We start from the raw sequence: 25361 nt of genomic DNA, 5'->3' as shown, positions 1-25361 counted from the left end.
GGAACCACAGTTACGGAACGGCTCAGCCTATTATAGCTTGGTGTTCAAAATTGTGTGTTTATTTGTTGTTGTTTTGTTAACATTTCTTGAAAAACTACTGGAATTAAAAGAAACCTGAATCATCCCCTGATTTATGCGGAGTAATGAAGTCACGGGTATGGGTAAAGTAAACTATTTCATTGCACAAAATAATATAGGGTCAAATATTTAATAGGGTCAATAGGGTTCAATAAAAAAGGGGGACAAATATGTATTTGATAATAATTTGATCAATAATTCAAATTTTAATTGGGGGAAGCAATTGATTTCATATAGTGTTGTGTGACAAACTGGTTTCATGATTGAGCTATTGTTTCACCGCTCCGGGCAACCGGGCAATTAGTAGCATTGTAGTACGTTGTTACAAAATAATCCTTTCTGTAAAAACATGAACAACAAGTCTTGATAGCCAATGAAGTGAAAAACTTTACATGCCAACGTATTATAAATGCAAAAGTTTGTCCTTCAATAACGCCGCAACGGAGCGTCGACGGTTCAACACGATTTTTTACATGGATATAGTTAAAGAGTGACATAGTTTACTTTTTAGGGTTACGTAGGCACATAATTTACTTCTCTAATTCTTTTTTCGGATAGTTCGACAATCGCACTAACAGTCTTAACTTAACGGAATAAATAAATATTAGGTTTCCGATCTGTTAGACCGAGCAGAGGAACAGACCGGATTTTTTTCCAGATTTTACGATCAATCGGACTAACAGTTCGATAGAATGGAATAGACGAGAATTTCCAGACCTACCTACCTACGTATTACGTTTGTACAACGAGGCATGTTTGTTCGTGCATCATATCCAATCAATGACATAATCTATGATATCCTAAATGAAGTATTGTTAGATTCCGCCTTACGCTTATTTTAGGAAAGGCAAACCGTGCGGAGGTAACTATCGTACCTCCGTGGATCGTGCCGATTTTCTTCAGTAGTAGATACCTACCTACTCGTATATCTAATGCTTAGCGTGTTATAGCTTGGCTTCCTTTTGGTCTACTCTTGTACTTAATCCAATAACTCTTAACTTTGTAATCTTAACTTTATACTATTTAATCCAATATACTTAGGAAGAATGCCAGCCAATCCGAAGGATTGCGATTTTTGGATTGATTGCATCATACGTTGAATGCAAGATATACCTACCTATAACTATCGATATAACAGGTTCCTACTCCTATGAATCCAGCCGCCATTAGGTATCTATTCAGCACCGTATAACACCTACACATGGTGTATTTAAAAGCGGTGATAACCTAATGGTTAAGACGTTAGCCTCCTATTTGGGGAGTTGAGTGTTCGATTCCGGGCACGCACTAAGAACCCTCAGAGGGTTCGTGTGTGGAGCGTTTATGGCGTGAATCATGTTTCAGTAAAAATAATAACGAATATTCAAGTATTTTTCGATATTTTATGGGGAGCTTAACCTTATTGACCCAGGGCGTCAATCTTAAATGACACCGTTGACCCCTCTCATCAGAATGAGTCTCAGAAGACTCGTGCTTAGTAGTGGGCCAGCGATGGGTTTATGATGATAAAGGATAAAAATAATAATTTACATTGAAGAGCGACCGCCGCGGTTTTTAATTAACATGGCCGTTAATCACCGCATCGCTCCGAACAACACCATTTTCATTCATTGTTTTCGTCACTTTTTTAATCGCTCAATTTAATAGGCATTTTTCAGGTCGTAATCAAATTCGGTTTTATGATTAAATCAGCATTTTGACAATAATTAATAGATAGATATTAAAGTTTTACTTTTTTGAATTTGTAGTAGGTACTAAACATACTTATTACTAATTTGCAAAAAAAAAGTATTTTCTTATATATTATATTATAAGAAAATATTATCTTATATATTATTATTAGTATCATCTCTTACAATGAAAAGCCCTGACTCACTCACTGAATGATTTTATCAACACCCAACCCAAACCCTTGGACCTGGGAAGCACAGGACAACAGCGCTATCTATATTATGTGATTTAGTAAATTAATTTTTTCGTGAACATATTTTAATTTTTATTTTGTGATGTAACCACAAATTCTCCGTTTTCAAATCTATTCCTTTACTTGGAAGGGTTCCATTTTTCCTTTTGAGGTACGTAGCCCTAAAACTGAAGCTTATGGTAGCTTTCATTTTATGGGCAAGTAGTTTCTATTGGATGTGTCGGCTAACTTGACACATCATTATTTCCTTTTGTATATTTAACTCAAGTCAGGTGATTATCGAGATGTTCCGTTAATGAATTCAACCGACGAAATCATTACGAACTAAAGTCTATTTTATAACGACTGGTTTTACTCAAACACCAAATTTTACATAGAGTTAGTAAGTAGGTAGGCTATTATCTACATCGCAATGTAAACTTACGAACTGCATTGTAAGTTTAATTCCGCTGGCTGAATTCCACAATGTTTTGGCTGAGATAAAACTATTTACGTCACGAGTACCTATCTATACCTCTTAAGGTTAAAGAGTTATACAAAATCGTTAACTTTGTAGCACGAATAACGATAGGTAAATATTCTCTGTTGGATTAACTTTAGGTTTAAAAACATCCTAATTTACATATTTTAAAAACTTTTATAATACCTACTACATACCTATCCACAGAGTCACTTGAACTACATTTCAATTTCAAGATCTACAACCAAGGTGAACACGAATTTAAATTTTGAATCGCACGTCTTGACTCTCACTCAACCTAAGCAATTGGATGAACCACGTTTTCTCGCACTCTGCCTTTTTTCTTTTTCAAAATTATAAATAGGTTTTGCAAGCAGGCCGCTATTCAAAAGTTGAGCACTAAACTGAGTTTATTTTGAATGACATTTAAATACTTAAACTTATACTTAACATCAATTCATAAAAATTGTTTATATAAGTACCTGCAGAAGAATAAGCAAGAGACCCGGCATAAAAAGACAGAACGTCCAGACCATTTTCTACTTTGCTCGTACCTATTTGAAAATATATTTTTAAAGAAACACAGAAGGCCCACAGAGGAAAAGGCTTTAATGGAACCGAGCTTATAAAGTATCTGCACAATGCACTATTGTATTACAGACGTTACGGTCAGGGCGCACATTATCAATTAGCTAGAGCGGGATCGACAATGATTTCCATGCTAATAGGACGAAAATTGCGTTATCCAGGTATGCGAATATTGATATCACGTATACAATACAATCTGTCCCCTAGCCGTGACGCATTTCGCCAATACCTTGTATCCTGTGACATGCAAATCTTGGTTATAGTATTAAATCGAGTAAAGAGAAGTATGTGCGGGCGAGTCAATCCGGGAAAATTGATGTAACTATAAAGGGGAATGTGGGGAGAAGCGGCACGTGTCTGCAGTTCGCCGTGGCCTGGTCCACACGAGCGGCTAATTCTATTGAAAACACCTTTGTCGCGGCTTCGATCGCGCGTAACGAACAAGCTTGTTATAAGCTTATAGCGAGCTCATAACTCTATTACTACACTGTTTTTATTTTTTTAACTAATGTATATCTATATGAAGTTTACTAATAATTATTATTTAACGCCTATTTCTTGTTCGCGAGTCTTTTGCGCGACGCTCGTTGGGCTCATCATGGAGGATGCCTTATGCTACTTGCATATAGGCACAGCAAGCTTTCATCTTCCCAGGGTCGATTATTATTATCTAATACCTGAACAAACACAGTGCTAATTAATTTTTTTTCTCTACATTTTTTTTTACTCCATGTGAAAAAGTTTAAGCGTAATAAAATCAAAATAATAAGCAAACGACGCTTACTAAATCTTATTTCAAACGATTTAGCTTATTTTTTTATTGATTACAAGTAAGTCCTTGACTGCGATTTTAGCTGATGGTAGGTATTGTGATGATGCAGTCTAAGATGGAAGCAGGCTAAATTGGAAGTAGTATGGGAATTTTTACTAAATCCGTACCTTACCACCGTATCATATTAAGTTTATATTAAAACCACAGTTTTAAATTCAACTCTATGTGAAATTATAATTTATTTCTTGTCAATCATATAACAATGCACAAGCTAGCCTGATTTCCACTAAGTATTCGTCGTTCAAAATTTAATTACAATTAAATGTAGCTCTAATTATTATTCTATTGTAATATAATTGTTCATATTATGCTAATTGCTTGGTTATAGGTGCTAGGCACAAATCAATTAGACAAAATATCTAATTTTAGATTCACTGAAACGTAACATAATATCTGCAAAATAATTTTTTTACATGACTGCACCCAACGTTTAATTACATCCCGTTGTAAAAGAGGAAAAACGAATGACTATCGATTAATAAGTGCACGCGTTTTGGCTTTCGTCCAAATTGAACCTAAAAACTGTAGTAGGCATCAAATAGTTAGTTCAAAAACAATATTGTTTTTGCGATGACTCACACCCTTGGATGAATTTCATCCAAGCTCATACCATATGTAGAGTGAACTAGAGTGTAATAATAGAGAATCTAGTACTAGCCGTATCCTTCCCCATTTTAACCCCATTATCGTCAGACGTTCTAAAATCTTAATGAGTTCTAAACAATGATACCCCACATGCTAGGGTAATAAGAAAAAAATCCGGCTTCTTTTTCATGTAGGGGAGGCCCCTAAAAATATTTCAATTGAATTTCGAATTCAATATTTTAATTAATTGATATTTTTTATTTGTTTCAGGTTATCGCCGCCTACTTCAAGAGTATAAAAGAACGCGTTGGTTTTATCATTTTTACCATTAGAATATATCTAAATAAAGTTTTCAATTATAGTATTCCGATATCAGAAAATCCTTACAAAATCAAAAACCAAACCCAGATAACTTGTTACTAACCTATGCGTCCCTGAAGAAAGGGTGACACACGTGTAACTTTATAACACACCTACATATAGGTCTAGAACACATGAATGTCACTACCACATAGCTCACACTAAAATACAAAGCACTAAACTATAAATACATCATTCAATGAAACTCTTCAGGCTTTATGCATGCCTGGTATCCGATGTAACATAGAAATCATTGTGACACACTTTGTCCCCTCAACACAAGAGGAACGAACACTTTGGATCCAGTTGTACGACAGACGCTTAAAACCTTATGTTAGCTTTAAACTTAAACCGTCAATAAAAAGCAAAATAGGTCACACAAGTCAGGGTTTGGTAACTTTGGACCAAAATTTTAACTATAAATTAATTACGAAGGTATGAATACTGACTTGTGTAAGCCAAGTAACTTTTTACTAACGGTCAAAGTGTAACGGTAACCCTAACATAATTTTAACCGCCTATCATGCAATTGGGCCTTAAAAGGAGTTTATTCTTAGCGTGGTCAAAACAAATTAACAAAAAACAGTTTAGTTCTTATATTTGAATATTAAAACCAATCAAACTCAACGAAATTTTTAAGACCCGCTCTAGAAGTTAATAATGTAATAGTATAATATAATATAATGTGTCCATGGTTTCCTGGAGTAAAAATGTGTATGTACCTAGTTTGAATGTAAGTATGAAACTAAACATTTTTAAGGAAATCAGGCAAACCACAGACACAGTTTGTTTCTAGAATGATCTACAATTTTACTGACTTTAATTGGTTAGTTAAAATAAATATTAAAATGAAAATCAAATTATAATTCAAGTTTGTATGAAAGACGCAGAGGAGCGCGCTAGGGAAACTTCTCTTAAGCTTATAACAACATAATATTGTATGAATACTATACCTAATAATATAACCTAATTCATGATACTTGAATAAGTACTTGGAACATTCGCAGGATAATTAGCCGACATACCAAAATTAATAAGCCCGCAGTCAACATAAATCGACGTTGATTGTTGGGTAAACGTTGAAGAGGAACGGATGAATTTAACCACAAAGGGTGAGTGGATTCATTCATGCATATGTTTTAGACTCTGCGAATTCTTGACATAATTTTCTGGAATTTATCGCCCAATATTTGTAAATTCAGATATTTTTAAAAAATTATGCATTAATCTTATTTATAAATCTATTCACTTTATGAGAGCTATTTTGTGTGACAAGAATAAGACGATGATGTCTTATTATAAGCGGCTCTAGACCTGCCTATATCTAGAATTAAATGGCATTCAAAGTTTGCAAATCAAAATAGTTAGTCGTTTCAGTTTTTATTAATTACATCGTGAATAAGATTATAGAAGGTTGAGCGACTGTAGTATTTTTGTTATTAGTTGGCTAGTATCAAAATGCTACAGCCACTAAAATATAATCTATCAGTACATTTTTTAGGCTTTCATAGTACAAAGGACCCTTAAAAAGTCGTCGTCCCATCCGTCTGTCTGTTAATGGGTCATTTAAAAAAAAAAACAACCTATACGTAAAAGTTGAGCACAGTTATAAAAATCTACAGAAGCATATTTAAATTTTGAAAAAAAAACAGATTTAGGGTACGTACTACCTGAACATAAAAAGTTAGAACCAAAAAAAAAATATTTACCCCCTCGAATAAAAAATCAAAATTGCAAGGTTTTTTAAACAGTTTTTGGAAATAATGACCGTCGAAGTTTTCAGCAACTACCTAGCAAGAGTACTTTATGCGTGTTCTGGCACGCATTTGACCAGTTATTAAACCATAATATAGAGCTACAACTCCCGAGCAGGCTTTTAACTTTGAAGTTGCCTTTTTAAAAAGCACTTACTTACCTTTTAAAAATAGGCAGATTCAACTTTTTCTGGATCAACTTAGAGTATTTTTTCTGAAGCTTGAAGAGTATTTTATGAATTCATAAAGCTTACAACTGGTAGAATTTAAGGCCAATCAATAACTTCTAAAATAATAGTTGGTCCAGTGCGTGTCAGAAGTCGGAGCACGCAATTAAAATGAAGTTAAAGTACACTTTTTTATCTTAGTTTTACTTCGTTGATTCCAGGTTCCAATTTTAATAGGTTACAGGGAGGCTATTCATCAATATTCGATGTCCCATTGACTTTTTATCGCATCGTAGGGATACAAATTTTAAATACACCCACATCCTTAAAGCTTACATCAACCGCTGCAAAAGCTCACTAACCATTTATAATATCAGTGCATAAAATAAGCAGTATATTCATGTTACCGCTTGTAACTCGTATGTTTTGAATAATCGCCCGAACGCTGCAGGATATTTGGACAATGTCCATTAAGCTAAAAGATCCACTTGCATAATACCTTCACATATCCTATTAGCAACGATTTGCTTAGTGGCAACCGCTGAAAACGCGAGTGCAGCTATTATCATAGACGACTTTGGTAATGTAATAGTTACCATTTGAAATATCAATCCCAATATCGTCAAAGTTTACTATTCATTTTCATTCATGTATTCAACTTCTAAATACAAGTACCTCTATCTATTACAATAGTCACCCACTGACTAAAATATTGTTATTTTTATGTTTTGTGATTGGCACTTGTTCAATATCCGGATAGCGCTACAACCTTTTAAAAATAATAATTTTCTACCCTAAAAATTTTTAATAGTACTCAAAAAAAAATTACAATATCGAACTTTTACGTTGTAAGTATACCTATGGTATTTTTATTACAATCTTTGTCATCATTTTAATTTGCTCTACATAATGCGACCTACCCGCAAGCAAGTATTTACCAACCACTCGTTAATTTAGGAACGTTTTTCACATAATTTTTTTCGTTCTTTTTTTTTGTTTCCTTTTATTTTTGTCCAAAAAGTAAGTATAAATGTTAGATTCACGTTACGTACAATCGTAAAAAGTTAAACGAATAACATTTTGGACAAAAATCCTTAGGACTAATCCTTAGTGCAAACAGAGTAGGAGCGGCGCGGTTAGTGGGAAACGGCGGAAAACGCATGTTCCTACTCGTGAACACAGTAGTTCACGGAATGCGGAGCAAATATGTTTGAATTTTTGGAAACAAATTGGTTCTTTAAATGGTTTTTTTTTTTCAAAAATATCATCACTTAAAAAAGATAGATTCCAAAACTGCAAACTTCATGTGATATTGCAAGGTTAAGAAGTTATAAAGATATATTTTTTAGTACACACGAATGTCAAAAAATGCTTTCGACTACTTATCAGAAACAACTTTAACTAATTTCATTCCCGTGCAGGTTCGTAACACGTGGTAACAAGGCACTAATTAAATCTTCCGCAGTTTTCGACGACCTACGAGCGGAAAACGCAAACTGACTTGGGTTGTTGTGTTGTGGGTTGGACTTGCCCTCTATGATTGATTGATTGATGGTTGACTCTATGATGAATTATGATGATTCTCTAATCAAAAATATGCATTTATGGTTCCCGTTAGCGGATTCCGTTAGTCGCCCCGCTCACACTCCGTTTGCACACTGAACGGACGATTTAAAAATATTACTATGCTACTCTTAACTTTGTAATATTCAAAGTTGATTTTGATAATAACCAGCATAATACATTTTTTTAATTTTGACTTTATAATTTTCTACTGATTTATTTGTAATTTCCTTTGTAAGTAAATTCAATAATATAATTTCTATACTAATTTATTATAAGTAGGGTAAAAAAATTAACAAATTGAATACCTCGTTAAAGCTTTTTACATAAAAATGCATTTTTTACTCCCTAAGCAGGTATATTTAAGTAGTATCTCTTTACCAATTTTTTTTTTTTTTTTTTGTTGTTTCTGTTATTTTATTTTTTGTAATTTCTGTTATTTTAGTTTTGTGAACTTTTTTAAAAATAAGGTAAAATGAGAAAAATAAATAAATGAGATAATTTTTCTTAATCTTTTGAAATAAGTTTACCCAGATTAACTTATTTGCAACAGAAAATCAGCAAAGCCAAGTAAAGTATCACATTGAATGAAACACCTCATTTATTTTGTTATTCACAGCAGAGCAGCCATTGTGAGATGCTAATTGAAGTGTTCAGTAAAATTTTAAATGACATAAAAACTTTTAATAGCAATTAAAGCTCAACGCATAATTTTATAGTAGGTTAACAGGACAACCGTCGTCGTCGTGAAAGCCCTTTTAGTTGCCGGCAGCCCTTGGGTTAACTGTTTATTACTTTCTGTTTGTACTAGGCGCGCATACCATCTTAAGCGGTAAGCGTTCGTGTAAAACAGCTTTTATTCGCGCACCTTCCAATTAAAATTTAATCCAAGCAGTCTTTTAAACAGTTTCTTCTTGTAAAGTATAAAGTTTTTTTAATTAATTCGTCTGCGTCTATTCAGTTTTTTATGTAGATGTTTCAATTAGTATTATTCTATTTCGTGCAATTTAAAATTCTTTAAATTTTTTGCCCAGGCATACTTAATTCTTTAAATTGCAATACAGTTTGTGAACTAAAAAGTTTATTCTTTTTTAGGGTTTTAATTTAATAGTGTTAATAACTATGTATTTAAACATTCAGAAAGAGCTAAATTACAGTCTAAAATTGTAGATAGGCTACAAATTAATTATAATTTACGACTGTTACAAACCCAAAGTTTTTGAACTTTTGAATCAGCCGTTTCAAGAAAAATAGTGAAAAAGTGATAGTAGGCGTCCAGAAACAATTAAACGCGCTTGATCAAGGCCACAAGGTCGACAAAGGTTCTGCTTGGATCATTTAATTCCTGACTAATAAATAATTACTTGTTTCTCTTCTTTCAGGTTCCTTAGGTTATCTACAGTCTGCAAGGCGAAATTATTCTTATACGAATACAATAAGTATACGCACAAAAACACACGCAAAGATTTTAATAAAATATGACTTTTTTGACACCAATTTTTTTCTCTTATATCTTTGACGACCCAATTCAAGAAAACGATAGATGAACAGCAAAAAAATTTTTTTTTTTTTTCAATTAATTCGGTATCTCTGAACTTCCTGAATGTGATTTCCTGCAGTCTAATAGGTATATATTATGTAGTTATTTTGTTTTAAAATAGAATGTTATTAATTATCCTGCTATGTAAAATCCACTCCTCATAGAAGATAGATAACATTAGTGGCGTGGCGTGACAATGAAGTCCATTTTTTATGGATCTAGTTTTTCTAAATTTTAGATACCTTCTCTAAAATTTCAAATAAACATCTAAATCCTGGTCCAGCGGTAAAATGCCAATTACGCTAACAAGAGAAGTTACATGATTAGGACCTTAAGAAAAAAGTAAATAAAAAAATTGGCGAACTGTCTCTACTTTCGTTATTTCTTGGCATTGACTCAAAATTGGCCTCCTTCTCTCCTCATTTAGAATTATTCTGACGTTATGTTTTAGATTAGGTAGGTACTACCTAACTACTGCATATTATAAAATGCTTAACAATGCATACCTACTTAATTACAGAAGATTTATTGCTCTTTTTAAATGTCATATTTTATTAAAATTCATCACATTCACACCTAATTACACTTTTAAGCTCTTGTTTTCTAGGATACTGCACTGATACTTTGTATATATTCTAAAAGATCCGCTAAAGAGCGAGTCAGACTCGCACAAGAAGGGTTCCGTACCATCTTACAAGATAATAATACTATAACTAACACTCTTATATAGAACACTGCAAGTTAATGACAAACTGCGCCATCTATATGTGATTTAATAAAGTAATTTTTGGGTGGGCACATTTTAATTTTTTTCACGCACAAATTCACGGTTTTCGGGTGTTTTCCTTTACGTGTGCTATACGACTTACCTACCAAATTGCATGATTCTAGGTGAACGGGAAGAACCCTGTAGGTTTTCTTGACAGACACGACGGACAGACAACAAAGTGATCCTATAAGGGTTACTTTTTTCGTTTTGAGGCACGGAACCCTAAAAGCGTGATTTATTAGAAAAAGTTTTAGACACTGTGTCGTCAATCTTAAAAAAGAAATATCGGTGCCGCTATCCTAGGAAACTTGAGATTAACACTTTATCTTTGCAGTTAAGTGTGCTATGCGAATTGATACTAATCTTGCCACTCCAATGGACCCTTCACTTGGAGTTCTGAAGATGCATAGAAAAAGGAAGTGGAACGCTCTACCTGCCCTCCGTCTCTACATTGAGACCATCCTCTATATCCTGTGCATGTATTGCTACTGCGAATGCTACTTGATATCTTTTCTGACGATGTGGTAAGTAATCAAGTCTATTGATTTTTACATTTTAGTCGCTTTAAGTTTCTCATCATTATTAAGTGCATAAGTAGTAAAAGTTAGAATTTCAAGAGATACAGATCACATAGGTTGGTTAATGGTTTGTACCTACCTAGATCATAATTTCAGATGATTAGCATTCGCTTAATTTAAAATGCGGAGCTAAAGTCGAATATTATTATGATCTAAAATTGAACCGAAAATTATGGTGCACGTTTTTTTGGGGTAAGTACCAGTAGAACCTACTTTACCTCATAGGTAAGTACTAGATACAACTGAGACAAAATATTATGTGCAGCCGTTACGTATGTCTAATCTTCTTCTTCTTCTTTCTTAGCCCTTGTTAATCCATTGTTGGACATAAGCCTCCTCACGTGCACGCCATTCCTCTCGGTGTTGTGCGAGCCTCCTCCAAGTTTTTCCCGCCAACTTGGTAATGTCGTCTGACCAACGGGAGGGCTGTCTTCCAACGTTCCTCCTTCCGTATCCGTAGGTCTAATCATTTATTATTATTTACGTCCGATATTAACAATTAATCCATCCGAAATCTGTCGATTAGCAAAGTAATTCTTTCTCAAGAATTACTCGTATATTGTGGTGTTTTTAATAACTAACAATGTTGCTAAGTGACTTATCGATAGCCATTACAGAGAGATTGATATTATTAATTTCAGCCGAACAGATCGCGTTTTGTTTTTGGTTGACTGTCCGAAATAAGAATCCGTGTCCGTGTCGTCGTCTCGGTGCATGCCACGTGCATTGACATCCTGATGAACACAAGTCGGTGTTATTTCCCGTCCCGCATAATTTACATAGAGATAGATCAGCGTCCCGCGGGCCGTGCACCCGTTGAATTTCTATTGTTTAGATTGGAAAACTAAGTGCGCCAGTGGTCGACTTTCCCGCTCACGTCATTATTAGATTGCAGGTGTCACAAGAAAGCTACACTGAATACAGATTGTATCAGGAATTTGGTGAATTTCAATTGTTCCTTTGATCTTATCTGTAGCCTGGTGAATTGGTGTCTTTGTTTGGTGTTTCGTTTTCCTAACAAGGCATTTTGTGCTTATCCAAAGTTCTCATTTACACTCACCTTCTTCTCGCGTCGGTTCATTGACGATCGTGGGTCCCTAGAGATATCACTTCTTTTAGGATGTTACACTATTTCTCCCTGTTGGAGGCATTGCAGAAGGGTTAGTCGACCGCTTTTATCTGGTTGGATCAAAGTCTCGGGCTTCATCCGCACCTCACCTCCAATCTTGCCAGTGACCATAAGTTTCTCTATATTGCTAGCTACTCGCGTTTTTCCTAGCAATCTGACAAAAATAGTCGAGCATCCACCGCAGGTAGACTTTGGATAGCCGCATCTTTATGTTCTATCTGTATAGAAAGAAATATAATATAATATAAGAAATATTGAGCATTCGTCTCCTACACCACATCTCGACTGCATCAATCCTTTTGCGGTCGGCCACTCATTTAAACATAATAATGTAAATTCTAAAGTAAGTACTTGTAAAAATTTGAATAAAAAATATTTTGGTTCAATTTGAATGAGTAGGTATATGCTGTGTAATTTCCTATGCATGCCGAACATTATGTTAGTCGACAGATAAGTAGGTATAGATAGTGTTAATCTATTACTGGAGCGCACTCAGATTCGATGTACACGGAGCCAGATTAAGCTCAAAGGGGATTTAATTATTAATTTAAATCACTTTCCCCATTACGGGGACAATCGAAACGTGCGATGGGGTTGAGAACGAATCGATTTCCTAATAGCGTTGTGTGGCCACCCGCCCCGTAGAGATTGACTCATTTGCACTGCATTACATTACCGAGTGACACGAAGAGCCACTCTCATCATCCCGTAATGAACACATTGCATACATTACTGTCTTATAAATTGTTGAGTCTGATTGATGGGTTGCAATAAACCAACTTTTATATACCTATTAATGTTAATTTTGACATGAATTCCAGAATATCTACCTATCCATTAAGTTGTAAAGCTTAAAATATTTTATAAGCACTGACCTCCTGGTATGATTATTTTACTTATTTATAATCTTATAATGTTCTGGAATCAAATTCAAATCATTTATTTTAAATTACTCATTATTGTACACGTTTTTATTGTTGATTGTGTTTTTATGTCGTTGGTTGTCACACTAAAATGGTACATGTCAATCTCCAGCTTTAAACTAAAGCTACTTGAAGGCCTCCAAACTCCAAACTACACCTATAGGTACCAACCTAAAGTTATCTTTTTAATGTAAAACTGCACTAAAGCAATGATTTAGAATTTTTTTGAATAGGTAATTCCAATTAGATCTATTTACAAAATACATTAATGTTGATGAAGTCGCGGAGAAATCCAAATTTTTATTGAACAATGGCACAATGTCGCAGTTACCTTAACAATTAAAAAAAAATACGCAAATCGGTTCAGAAATCTTGGAGATATCAGTGTAAATAGTTAGAAAAACACAACTCCATTTTTCAAAGTCGGTTAAAAAGTAGCCTATGTTACTCCTTGGTTAATCCTCTACTTGTCTGTGAAAGTCCCGTCAAAATAGTTTTAGCCATTCCGAAGATTAGCCCGTTTAAACAGACACGATTCTTTAATTTTATTTGTTAGTAGTAGTATAGAAAAGTAGGCGACCCTATAAGCACAGTTGACTATCTAATGCTGCTTCATTAATTGATTCACGTGTACAAATTCACTTTGAAATCGATCCACCAATCGGCCGACGACGTGCTCGGGTGTCAAGTAAGATATTTCAAACCTGTGCATACTGCAGACAAACGACAGCTGTGGGGCGCTGTGATAAATAACCTTACCCTATAGAACACCGTGATATTCAACTGTTATAGCTTCTAGGCTAAGTTAATTTAGCAATTCGTTTATCTATACTCTATACTAATTATTATACTATATATAGCTCGATTACCACTGACTCACTGACTCATTGACATAATTGTTCTCCTAGAAAGAGACGGAAAATGATATAATGATGTAGGGGAGATGTGTTCGGATGCGGGATTCGACTGGGGAAAAATTATGACATTTCGGAAAAACAAGATGGCGGCCGATGTGATTTTTGCAGCTCCGTTGTTTTCCAATCGATTTTGTTAAATTTTGCAAACTTTGTAGAAAGTAGTAAATGATTAACAGAAAATGTCGAAAAAATTGGAAAAACAAGATGGCGGCTGAGTCGTAGCGTTTCAAAATTTTTGATTTTTCGACCCCGAACCGCGGCGCCACAGATCCGAGACGGGGTAGTCGAGGATAACTATTTTTTCGTGTTTCGCCCACGATTATCCTGTATTTTGACAGAATGGGAGTGGTTTTAAAAAATTCAAAATGGCGGCTGTCATGGCGGCTGTTTTGTTCGAGGTACGAAAAAACGCAATTTTAAAAGTTAAATATCTCAAAGTTGGCAACATCGGAGCGATTCGGCTTCTATGAAGCGGTTGTACGTATAGACTCGAGGTATAGATCGGTGGGAAAAAATTACCCCATTTTTTGGGGAAATTTCAAGATTTTCGGGAAATTGAAAAAAATCGAAATACGGACTTTTCGCAAAATCCGAGTATGAGCGATTATGTGTTTTGATCATACAAATGACATTTGGGTATTTTTGTCGCCGGAGACTGGCAACACTGGAATTTATCAAAGTAAAAGTGATTTTCGACACGGTCTTTTTCACGGTATCCCCTTTCGCGTGGGTGCGAGCGAGAGGAAAGATTGAAACGTCATCGGGCGCGGTATATCCTGTAGTTAATAGGAAAATTATGAAACCGTGTAAAATCTTTCTGTGAAACGAGTTGGCGGCCATTTTGTATTTTTTTTTATTTTTCGAAATTTTGACCACGTTTTTGAGGCAGTTGGCAACATTTTGGAAAGTCGACATGTATCAATCGATTGTGTGACTCAACCAGCAGTATCGAAATATGTACACAGTGTTGCCACATTTGGGGAGATTTTCGAGATTTTCCCCAAAAACTCCTCCTGTAAAATTTTGTATGAAATTTTTTTTTTCACTGATGGTTTCGTATAGGAAACAAAAAAAAAATCGAGGAAAAATTTGGAAATAGCTGATGATCGAGGATGTCGGAGACGGGTGAAGGGTCCGCTCAAGGTATTGAAGATAGGTGGGGGGTGCTCGACCAAATGTCATTCATGACATCATCCAATTGCCAAAAAGCTGAAAAAAAATTCAAAATGGCGAAGAAAAGATGGCCGCCATACAAATTTCGCCGGCGTCCAGCTCGGAGGGTATAAAAGATGGAGGTGCGGTTTCTCGGCAAAAGAGGATCAGGATCCAAAGGTCTAATCGATGAATAGAAAAAAAATTCAAAATGGCGGAATTTATTTTCCCATACATTTTGTATGGCGAATATTGAATGTCTCATTCTCCTAGAAAGAGACGGAAAACGATACGATAATGTAGGGGAGATATGTTTTGAAGCGCGATATGAGTAGGGAAAAATTATGACATTTCAAAAAAACAAGATGGCGGCCTATATGATTTTTGCAACTCTTTTGTTTTCCAACCGATTTCGTTGAAACTCGCAATCTTTGAAGAATGTACTAAACGATTAATAGAAAAAGTGGAAAATTTTGGAAAAACAAGATGGCCGCCGTACAAATTTCGTCGGTATCTATCTCGGAGGCTATAAAAGATGGAAGAATGGTTTCTTGGCAAAAGATGATCAGGGTCCGAAGGTCTACTCGGTGGAACAAACTTTGCATGCTCGCGGACCACTTTAGTGGTCCGCGCACCCACGCACCCTACTTTATTACCCTCAACTACCCCGTTTTTACAAAAAATGATATGGATGTCGTTTTCAGAGTTTTCCAGGGGCTGATTTTGATAACGACATTTATTTTGAAATCCAAGATGGCGGACATGCCTTTTTTAAGAAAAAAATCGATATGGGTGTCGTTTTATGGTGTTTTCGCGGTGATTTTTGCATCTTAATAACTCGATTCGGTTTAATACAATAAAGCTTAACATTACCACGTCACACAACACACACACACTAAACACACGCAAAACACTAGTTATTATACTATATATAGCTCGATTACCACTCACTGACTCACTGACTCATTGACATAATTGTTCTCCTAGAAAGAGACGGAAAATGATATAATGATGTAGGGGAGTTGTGTTCGGTTTCGGGAACCTTCTGAGGAAAAATTATGACATTTCGGAAAAACAAGATGGCGGCCGACGTGATTTTTGCAGCTCCTTTGTTTTTTAAGGGACTCCGTTCAAACTCGCAACTATTGAAGAATGTAGTAAACGGTTAACAGAAAATGTGGAAAAAATTGGAAAAACAAGATGGCGGCCGAGCCGTAGTGTTTTAAAATTTTTGATTTTTCGACCCCGAACCGCGGAGCCACAGATCCGAGACGGGGTAATCGAGGATAATTATTTTTTCGTGTTTCGCCCACAATTATCCTGTATTTTGACAGAACGGGAGTGGTTTTTAAAAATTCAAGATGGCGGCTGTCATGGCGGCCGTTTTGTTCGAGGTACGAAAAAACGCAATTTTAAAAGTTAAATATCTCAAAGTTGGCAACATCGGAGCGATTCGGCTTCTATGAAGCGGTTGTACGTATAGGCTCGAGGTATAGATCGGTGGGAAAAAATTACCCCATTATTAGGGAAATTTCAAGATTTTCGGGAAATTGTAAAAAATCGAAATACGCACTTTTAGCAAAATCCGAGTATGAGTGATTACGTGTTTTGCTCGTACAAATGACATTTGGGTATTTTTGTCACCGGAGACTGGCAACACTGGAATTTATCAAAGTAAAAGTGATTTTCGACACGGTCTTTTTCACGGTATCCCCTTTCGCGTGGGTGCGAGCGAGAGGAAAGATTGAAACGTCATCGGGCGCGGTATATCCTGTAGTTAATAGGAAAATTATGAAACCGTGTAAAATCTTTCTGTGAAACGAGTTGGCGGCCATTTTGTATTTTTTTTAATTTTTCGAAATTTTGATCACGTTTTTGAGGCAGTTGGCAACATTTTGGAAAGTCAGTATGTATGAATCGATTGTCTATCTCGGCTGGCAGTATGGAGATATGCAACCGGTGTTGCCAGTTTTGGGGAGATTTTCGAGATTTTCAACTAAGAAACTCCTGTAAAATTTTGTATGAAAAATTTTTTTTTCACTGATGGTGTTATATAGAAAACAAAAACTTAGTAAGCCAAAATTATGGAGAAAGCTGATGATTGAGGATATCGGAGACGGGTGAAGGGTCCGCTTAAGGTATTGAAGATAGGTGGGGGGTGCTCGAGCAAATGTCATTCATGACGTCATCCAATTGCCAAAAAGCTGAAAAAAAATTCAAAATGGCGAAGAAAAGATGGCCGCCATACAAATTTCACCGGTGTCCAGCTCGGAGGGTATAAAAGATGGAAGTGTGGTTTCTTGGCAAAAGAGAATCAAGATCCGAAGGTCTACTCGATGAATAGAAAAAAAATTCAAAATGGCGGAATTTATTTTTCCATACATTTTGTATGGCGATTATGAATGTCTCATTCTCCTAGAAAGAGACAGAAAACGATACATTGATGTTTGGGAGATATGTTCGGATGCGCGATATGAGTAGGGGAAAATTATGAAATTTCAGAAAAACAAGATGGCGACCGACGTGATTTTTGCAACTCTTTTGTTTTCCAACCGATTTCGTTGAAACTCGCAATCTTTGAAGAATATACTAAACGATTAATAGAAAAAGTGGAAAATTTTGGAAAAACAAAATGGCCGCCGTACAAATTTCGTCGGTGTCTATCTCGGAGGCTATAAAAGATGGAAGAGTGGTTTCTTGGCAAAAGATGATCAGAGTCCGAAGGTCTACTCGGTGGAACAAACGCTGCATGCTCGCGGACCACTTTAGTGGTCCGCGCACCCACGCACCCTACTAACTTATTATCCTAATTTACAAAAAATAATATGGATATCGTTTTCAGGGTTTCCAGGGTGCTGATTTTGATAATGACATTTATTTTCAAATCCAAGATGGCGGACTTACATTTTCTACAAAAAATAGAAATGCCTGTCATTTTATGGGGTTTTTCGGGGTGAATTATCTTAATAAATCAATTTGGTTTTATATAATAAAAGTTAACCTTACCACGTCACGTGAGCTGCTTTAGCAGCTCGCGCACCGAGCAAAACACTAGTTATACTATATATAGCTCGATTACCACTCACTGACTCATTGACATAATTGTTCTCCTAGAAGGAGACGTAAAATGATATAATGATGTAGGGGAGTTGTGTTTGTTTTCCAAAACCCTCTGGGGAAAAATTATGACATTTCGGAAAAACAAGATGGCGGTCGATGTGATTTTTGCAGCTCCTTTGTTTTTTAAGGGACTCCGTTCAAACTCGCAATTATCAAAGAATGTAGTAAACGGTTAAGAGAATATGTGAAAAAAATTGGAAAAACAAGATGGCGGCCGAGCCGTAGCGTTTTAAAATTTTTGATTTTTCGACCCCGAACCGCGGCGCCACAGATCCGATACGGGGTGATCGAGGATAATTATTTTTTTTTTGTTTCGCCCATGATTATCCTGTATTTTGACAGAATGGGAGTGGTTTTTAAAAATTCAAGATGGCGACTGTCATGGCGGCCGTTTTGTTCGAGGTACGAAAAAACGCAATTTTAAAAGTTAAATATCTCAAAGTTGGCAACATCGGAGCGATTCGGCTTCTATCAAGCGATTATACGTATAGGCTCGAGGTATAGATTGGAGGAAAAAAATTACCCCATTTTTAGGGAAATTTCAAGATTTTCGGGAAATTGTAAAAAATCGAAATACGCACTTTTAGCAAAATCCGAGTATGAGTGATTACGTGTTTTGCTCGTACAAATGACATTTGGGTATTTTTGTCACCGGAGACTGGCAACACTGGAATTAATCAAAGTAAAAGTGATTTTCGACACGGTCTTTTTCACGGTATCCCCTTTCGTGTGGGTGCGAGCGAGAGGAAAGATTGAAACGTCATCGGGCGCGGTATATCCTGTAGTTAATAGGAAAATTATGAAACCGTGTAAAATCTTTCTGTGAAACGAGTTGGCGGCCATTTTGTATTTTTTTTTATTTTTCGATATTTTGACCACGTTTTTGAGGCAGTTGGCAACATTTTGGAAAGTCAGTATGTATGAATCGATTGTGTATCTCGGCTGGCAGTATGGAGATATGCAACCGGTGCTGCCACTTTTGGAGAGATTTTCGAGATTTTCAACTAAGAAACTCCTGTAAAATTTTGTATGAAATTTTTTTTTTTTACTGATGGTGTCAGATAGAAAACAAAAACTTAGTAAGCCAAAATTATGGAGAGAGCTGATGATTGAGGGTTTCGGAGACGGGTGAAGGGCCCGCTTAAGGTATTGAAGATAGGCGGGGGGTGCTCGAGCAAATGTCATTCATGACGTCATCCAATTGCCAAAAAGCTGGAAAAAAATTCAAAATGGCGAAGAAAAGATGGCCGCCATACAAATTTCGCCGGTGTCCAGCTCGGAGGGTATAAAAGATGGAAGTATGGTTTCTTGGCAAGAGATGATCAGGGCCGAAGGTCTACTCGATGAATAGAAAAAAAATTCAAAATGGCGGAATTTTTTTCCCCATAGAAAATGTATGGCGAATATTGAATGTCTCATTCTCCTAGAAAGAGACGGAAAACGATACGATAATGTAGGACAGATGTGTTTGGCTGGTAGAAGCAAGTAGGGAAAAATTATGACATTTCAGAAAAACAAGATGGCGACCGACGTGATTTTTGCAACTCTTTTGTTTTCCAACCGATTTCGTTGAAACTCACAATCTTTGAAGAAAGTAGTAAACGATTGATAGAAAAAGTGGAATTTTTTGGAAAAACAAGATGGCCGCCGTACAAATTTCGTCGGTGTCTATCTCGGAGGCTATAAAAGATGGAAGAGTGGTTTATTGGCAAAAGATGATCAGGATCTGAATGTCTATCGGTGAAATAATCTCTGCATGCTCGCGGACCACTTTAGTGGTCCGCGCACCCACGCACCCTACTTTATTAACCCTAACTACCCCGTTTTTACAAAAAATAATATGGATATCGTTTTCAGGGTTTTCCAGGGTGCTAATTTTGATAACGACATTTATTTTAAAATCCAAGATGATGGACATGCACTTTTTAAGAAAAAATTTATATGGGTGTCGTTTTGTGGGTTTTTTGGGGTGAATTGTGTATCTTAATAAATAAATTTGGTTTAGTATAATAAAGTTAACCCAACCACGTCACGCGAGCTGCTTTAGCAGCTCGCGCACCGAGCAAAACACTAGTTCCCTAAAATATTATTAAAAACCTTTAGAAAGTGTAGAGACTGAAACGGTGACGAATTAAAAGGCTTGCACTTATATTATTATACCACCTACCTAAGTAGGTTTGTGTAAATTTCGATTCTGTTTTCACCATATCGTTAGGAAAGTAAAATAAGTATGCCTACTCTACTATGCCACTATCTGCTAAGTAGTAAGTATCTATAGGTAAATTATATCAAACAGACAAAATGTCAAATCAGTTTTTATACTATATATAGCTCGATTACCACTCACTCACTCATTGACATAATTGTTCTCCTAGAAAGAGACGGAAAATGATATAATGATGTCGGGGAGTTGTGTTCGGTTTCGGGAACCTTCTGGGGAAAAATTATGACATTTCGGAAAAACAAGATGGCGGCCGACGTAATTTTTGCAGCTCCTTTGTTTTTTAAGGGACTCCGTTCAAACTCGCAACTATTGAAGAACGTAGTAAACGGTTAACAGAAAATGTGGTAAAAATTGGAAAAACAAGATGGCGGCCGAGCCGTAGTGTTTTAAAATTTTTGATTTTTCGACCCCGAACCGCGGAGCCACAGATCCGAGACGGGGTAATCGAGGATAATTATTTTTTTTGGTTTCGCCCACGATTATCCTGCATTTTGACAGAATGGAAGTGGTTTTTAAAAATTCAAGATGGCGGCTGACATGGCGGCCGTTTTGTTCGAGGTACGAAAAAACGCAATTTTAAAAGTTAAATATCTCAAAGTTGGCAACATCGGAGCGATTTGGCTTCTATGAAGCGATTGTACGTATAGGCTCGAGGTATAGATTGGAGTAAAAAAATTACCCCATTTTTTGGGGAAATTTCAAGATTTTCGGGAAATTGTAAAAAATCGAAATACGCACTTTTAGCAAAATTCAAGTATGAGCGATTACGTGTTTTGCTCGTACAAATGACATTTGGGTATTTTTGTCACCGGAGACTGGCAACACTGGAATTTATCAAAGTAAAAGTGATTTTCGACACGGTCTTTTTCACGGTATCCCCTTTCGCGTGGGTGCGAGCGAGAGGAAATATTGAAACGTCGTCGGGCGCGGTATATCCTGTAGTTAATAGGAAAATTATGAAACCGTGTAAAATCTTTCTGTGAAACGAGTTGGCGGCCATTTTGTATTTTTTTTAATTTTTCGAAATTTTGACCACGTTTTTGAGGCAGTTGGCAACATTTTGGAAAGTCAGTATGTATGAATCGATTGTGTATCTCGGCTTGCAGTATGGAGATATGCAACCGGTGTTGCCACTTTAGGGGAGATTTTCGAGATTTTCAACTAAAAAACTCCTGTAAAATTTTGTATGAAAATATTTTTTTTCACTGATGGTGTCAGATAGAAAACAAAAACTTAGTAAGCCAAAATTATGGAGAGAGCTGATGATTGAGGATATCGGAAACGGGTGAAGGGCCCGCTTAAGGTATTGAAGATAGGCGGGGGGTGCTCGAGCAAATGTCATTCATGACATCATTCAATTGCCAAAAAGCTGGAAAAAAAATTAAAATGGCGAAGAAAAGATGGCTGCCATACAAATTTCGCCGGCGTCCAGCTCGGAGGGTATAAAAGATGGAGGTGCGGTTTCGTGGCAAAAGAGGATCAGGATCCAAAGTTCTACTCGATGAATAGAAAAAAAATTCAAAATGGCGGAATTTATTTTCCCATACATTTTGTATGGCGAATATTGAATGTCTCATTCTCCTAGAAAGAGACGGAAAACGATACAATAATGTAAGGGAGATGTGTTCGGGTGGGGGAGGCGAGAAGGGAAAAATTATGACATTTCAGAAAAACAAGACGGCGGCTGACGTGATTATTGCAACTCTTTTGTTTTCCAACCGATTTCGTTGAAACTCATAATCTTTGAAGAAAATAGTAAACGATTAATAGAAAAAGTGGAAATTTTTTGAAAAACAAGATGGCCGCCATACAAATTTCGTCGATGTCCATCTCGGAGGATATAAAAGATGGAAGAGTGGTTTCTTGGCCAAAGATGATCAGGATCCGAATGTAAGGTTATTTTTAAAAATTATTTGAGTTGCCAAAAATAATATAAAATTATTAATTTATCTAATGCAGGTAGTTTGATAAAATCGATATTTGGCTCATTCGATGTCATACAATCTGTTGCTAGGCGGCCAACAAGATTGAACTTGCATAAATACGGGTGTTTCGAAGGTTTTAGTTTAGTCTCCTTCTGAGATTCCGAGCGATATCGCATATTTTCGGTATTTGGATTGTGAACTGAATAATTAAATGTTGTGATAGCAATCACGCTCTAATTAAATTATTTATTTTGGCATTAGTTTGTTTAGATTAAAACTCTCGGATAACCTTACACATTCAACTTGTGTTTTTTTGTGTTGGTTTTGGAGAGGACATTCCAATAATTCGATAAAAATATTTAAATAATACCTGCTTTTCTGAGTGACGCCAATACGAAGGTCTACTCAGTGAAACAAACTCTGCATGCTCGCGGACCACTTTAGTGGTCCGCGCACCCACGCACCCTACTAAATTATTATCTTCAAATATTTTGCTTTTTCAAATAATATATGGATGTTGTTTTTAGGGTTTTCCAGGGTGCTTATTTCGATACTGACATTCATTTTCAAATCCAAGATGGCGGACATGCCCTTTTTAAGAAAAAAATTGGTATGGGTGTCGTATCATGGTGTTTACGGGGTGAATTGTGTGTCTTAATAAATAAATTTGGTTTAATATAATAAAGTTAACCTAACCACGTCACGCGAGCTGCTTTAGCAGCTCGCGCACCGAGCAAAACACTAGTTATACTATATATAGCTCGATTACCACTCACTCACTGACTCACTCATTGACATAATTGTTCTCCTAGAAAGAGAAGGAAAATGATATAGTGATGTAGGGGAGTTGTGTTCGGTTTCAGGAACCCTCTGGGGAAAAATTATGACATTTCGGAAAAACAAGATGGCGGCCGAATGGATTTTTGCAGCTCCGTTGTTTTTCAACCGATTTTGTTGAATTTTGCAAACTTTGAAGAAAATAGTAAATGGTTAAAAGAAAATGTGGAAAAAATTGGAAAAACAAAATGGCGGCCGAGCCGTAGCGTTTTAAAATTTTTGATTTTTCGACCCCGAACCGCGGCGCCACAGATCCGAGACGGGGTAATCGAGGATAATTATTTTTTTTGGTTTCGCCCACGATTATCCTGTATTTTGACAAAACGGGAGTGGTTTTTAAAAATTCAAGATGGCGGCTGTCATGGCGGCCGTTTTGTTCGAGGTACGAAAAAACGCAATTTTAAAAGTTAAATATCTCAAAGTTGGCAACATCGGAGCGATTCGGTTTTTATGAAGCGATTGTACGTATAGGCTCGAGGTATAGATTGGAGGAAAAAAATTACCCCATTTTTAGGGAAATTTCAAGATTTTCGGGAAATTGTAAAAAATCGAAATACGCACTTTTAGCAAAATCCGAGTATGAGCGATTACGTGTTTTGCTCGTGCAAATGACATTTAGGTACTTTTGTCGCCGGCGACTGGCAACACTAGAATTTATCAAAGCAAAAGTGATTTTCGACATGGTCTTTTTTAGGGGCGATCGGTTCGCCTGGGTGCGAGCGAGATGAGAGATTGAAACGTCATCGGGAGCGGTATATCCTGTAGTTTATAGGAAAATTATGAAACCGTGTAAAATCTTTCTGTGAAACGAGTTGGCGGCCATTTTGTATTTTTTTTTAATTTTTCGAAATTTTGATCGCGTTTTTGAGGCAGTTGGCAACATTTTGGAAAGTTAACATGTATGAATCGATTGTGTATCTCTGCTGGCAGTGTGGAGATATACAACCGATGTTGCCACTTTTGGGGAGATTTTCGAGATTTTCAACTAAGAAACTCCTGTAAAATTTTGTATGAAATTTTTTTTTTCACTGATGGTGTCGTATAGAAAACAAAAAGTTAGTAAGCCAAAATTATGGAGAGAGCTGATGATTGAGGATATCGGAGACGGGTGAAGGGCCCGCTTAAGGTATTGAAGATAGGTGGGGGGTGCTCGAGCAAATGTCATTCATGACGTCATCCAATTGCCAAAAAGCTGAAAAAAAATTCAAAATGGCGAAGAAAAGATGGCCGCCATACAAATTTCGCCGGTGTCAAGCTCGGAGGGTATAAAAGATGGAGGTGTGGTTTCTTGGCAAAAGAGAATCAGGATCCGAAGGTCTACTCGATGAATAGAAAAAAAATTCAATATGGCGGAATTTATTTTTCCATACATTTTGTATGGCGATTATGAATGTCTCATTCTCCTAGAAAGAGACGGATAACGATACATTGATGTATGGGAGATATGTTCGGATGCGCAATATGAGTAGGGGAAAATTATGACATTTCAGAAAAACAAGATGGCGGCCTATATGATTTTTACAACTCTTTTGTTTTCCAACCGATTTCGTTGAAACTCACAATCTTTGAAGAATGTAGTAAACGATTAATAGAAAAAGTGGAAAATTTTGGAAAAACAAGATGGCCGCCGTACAAATTTCGTCGGTGTCTATCTCGGAGGCTATAAAAGATGGAAGAGTGGTTTCTTGGCAAAAGATGATCAGGGTCCGAAGGTCTACTCAGTGAAACAAACTCTGCATGCTCGCGGACCACTTTAGTGGTCCGCGCACCCACGCACCCTACTAAATTATTTTCCTCAACTACTCTGTTTTTACAAATAATAATATGGATGTCGTTTTCAGGGTTTTCCAGGGTGCTCATTTTGATAACGACATTTATTTTGAAATCCAAGATGGCGGACATGCATTTTTTAAGAAAAAAATCGATATGGGTGTCG

The 25361-nt window shown here is 36.3% G+C and overlaps 1 protein-coding gene across 6 annotated transcripts in view; it reads left to right on the top strand.

Annotated features, from left to right (window-relative positions):
- The window catches only part of LOC123868666 (sex determination protein fruitless), a 131810-nt gene that overhangs the window by 50434 nt on the left and 56015 nt on the right, over positions 1-25361 (top strand). For 4 of the 6 annotated variants that reach the window (XM_045911207.1, XM_045911206.1, XM_045911205.1 and 1 more), the window contains exon 1: positions 10955-11141. In XM_045911207.1, the coding sequence (XP_045767163.1) occupies positions 10966-11141 (176 nt within the window). In that variant the 5' untranslated portion in view covers positions 10955-10965. Of the gene's footprint in view, positions 1-4737; positions 4774-5834; positions 5940-10954; positions 11145-25361 lie in introns of those variants that run through there. The other 2 variants (XM_045911209.1, XM_045911212.1) reach the window with 2 other exon arrangements.

The sequence above is a fragment of the Maniola jurtina genome, chromosome 10 (genome assembly GCF_905333055.1).
Source record: "Maniola jurtina chromosome 10, ilManJurt1.1, whole genome shotgun sequence".
Classification (NCBI taxonomy): Eukaryota; Metazoa; Arthropoda; class Insecta; order Lepidoptera; family Nymphalidae; genus Maniola; species Maniola jurtina.
This window is presented reverse-complemented; position numbering and strand designations above follow the sequence as displayed.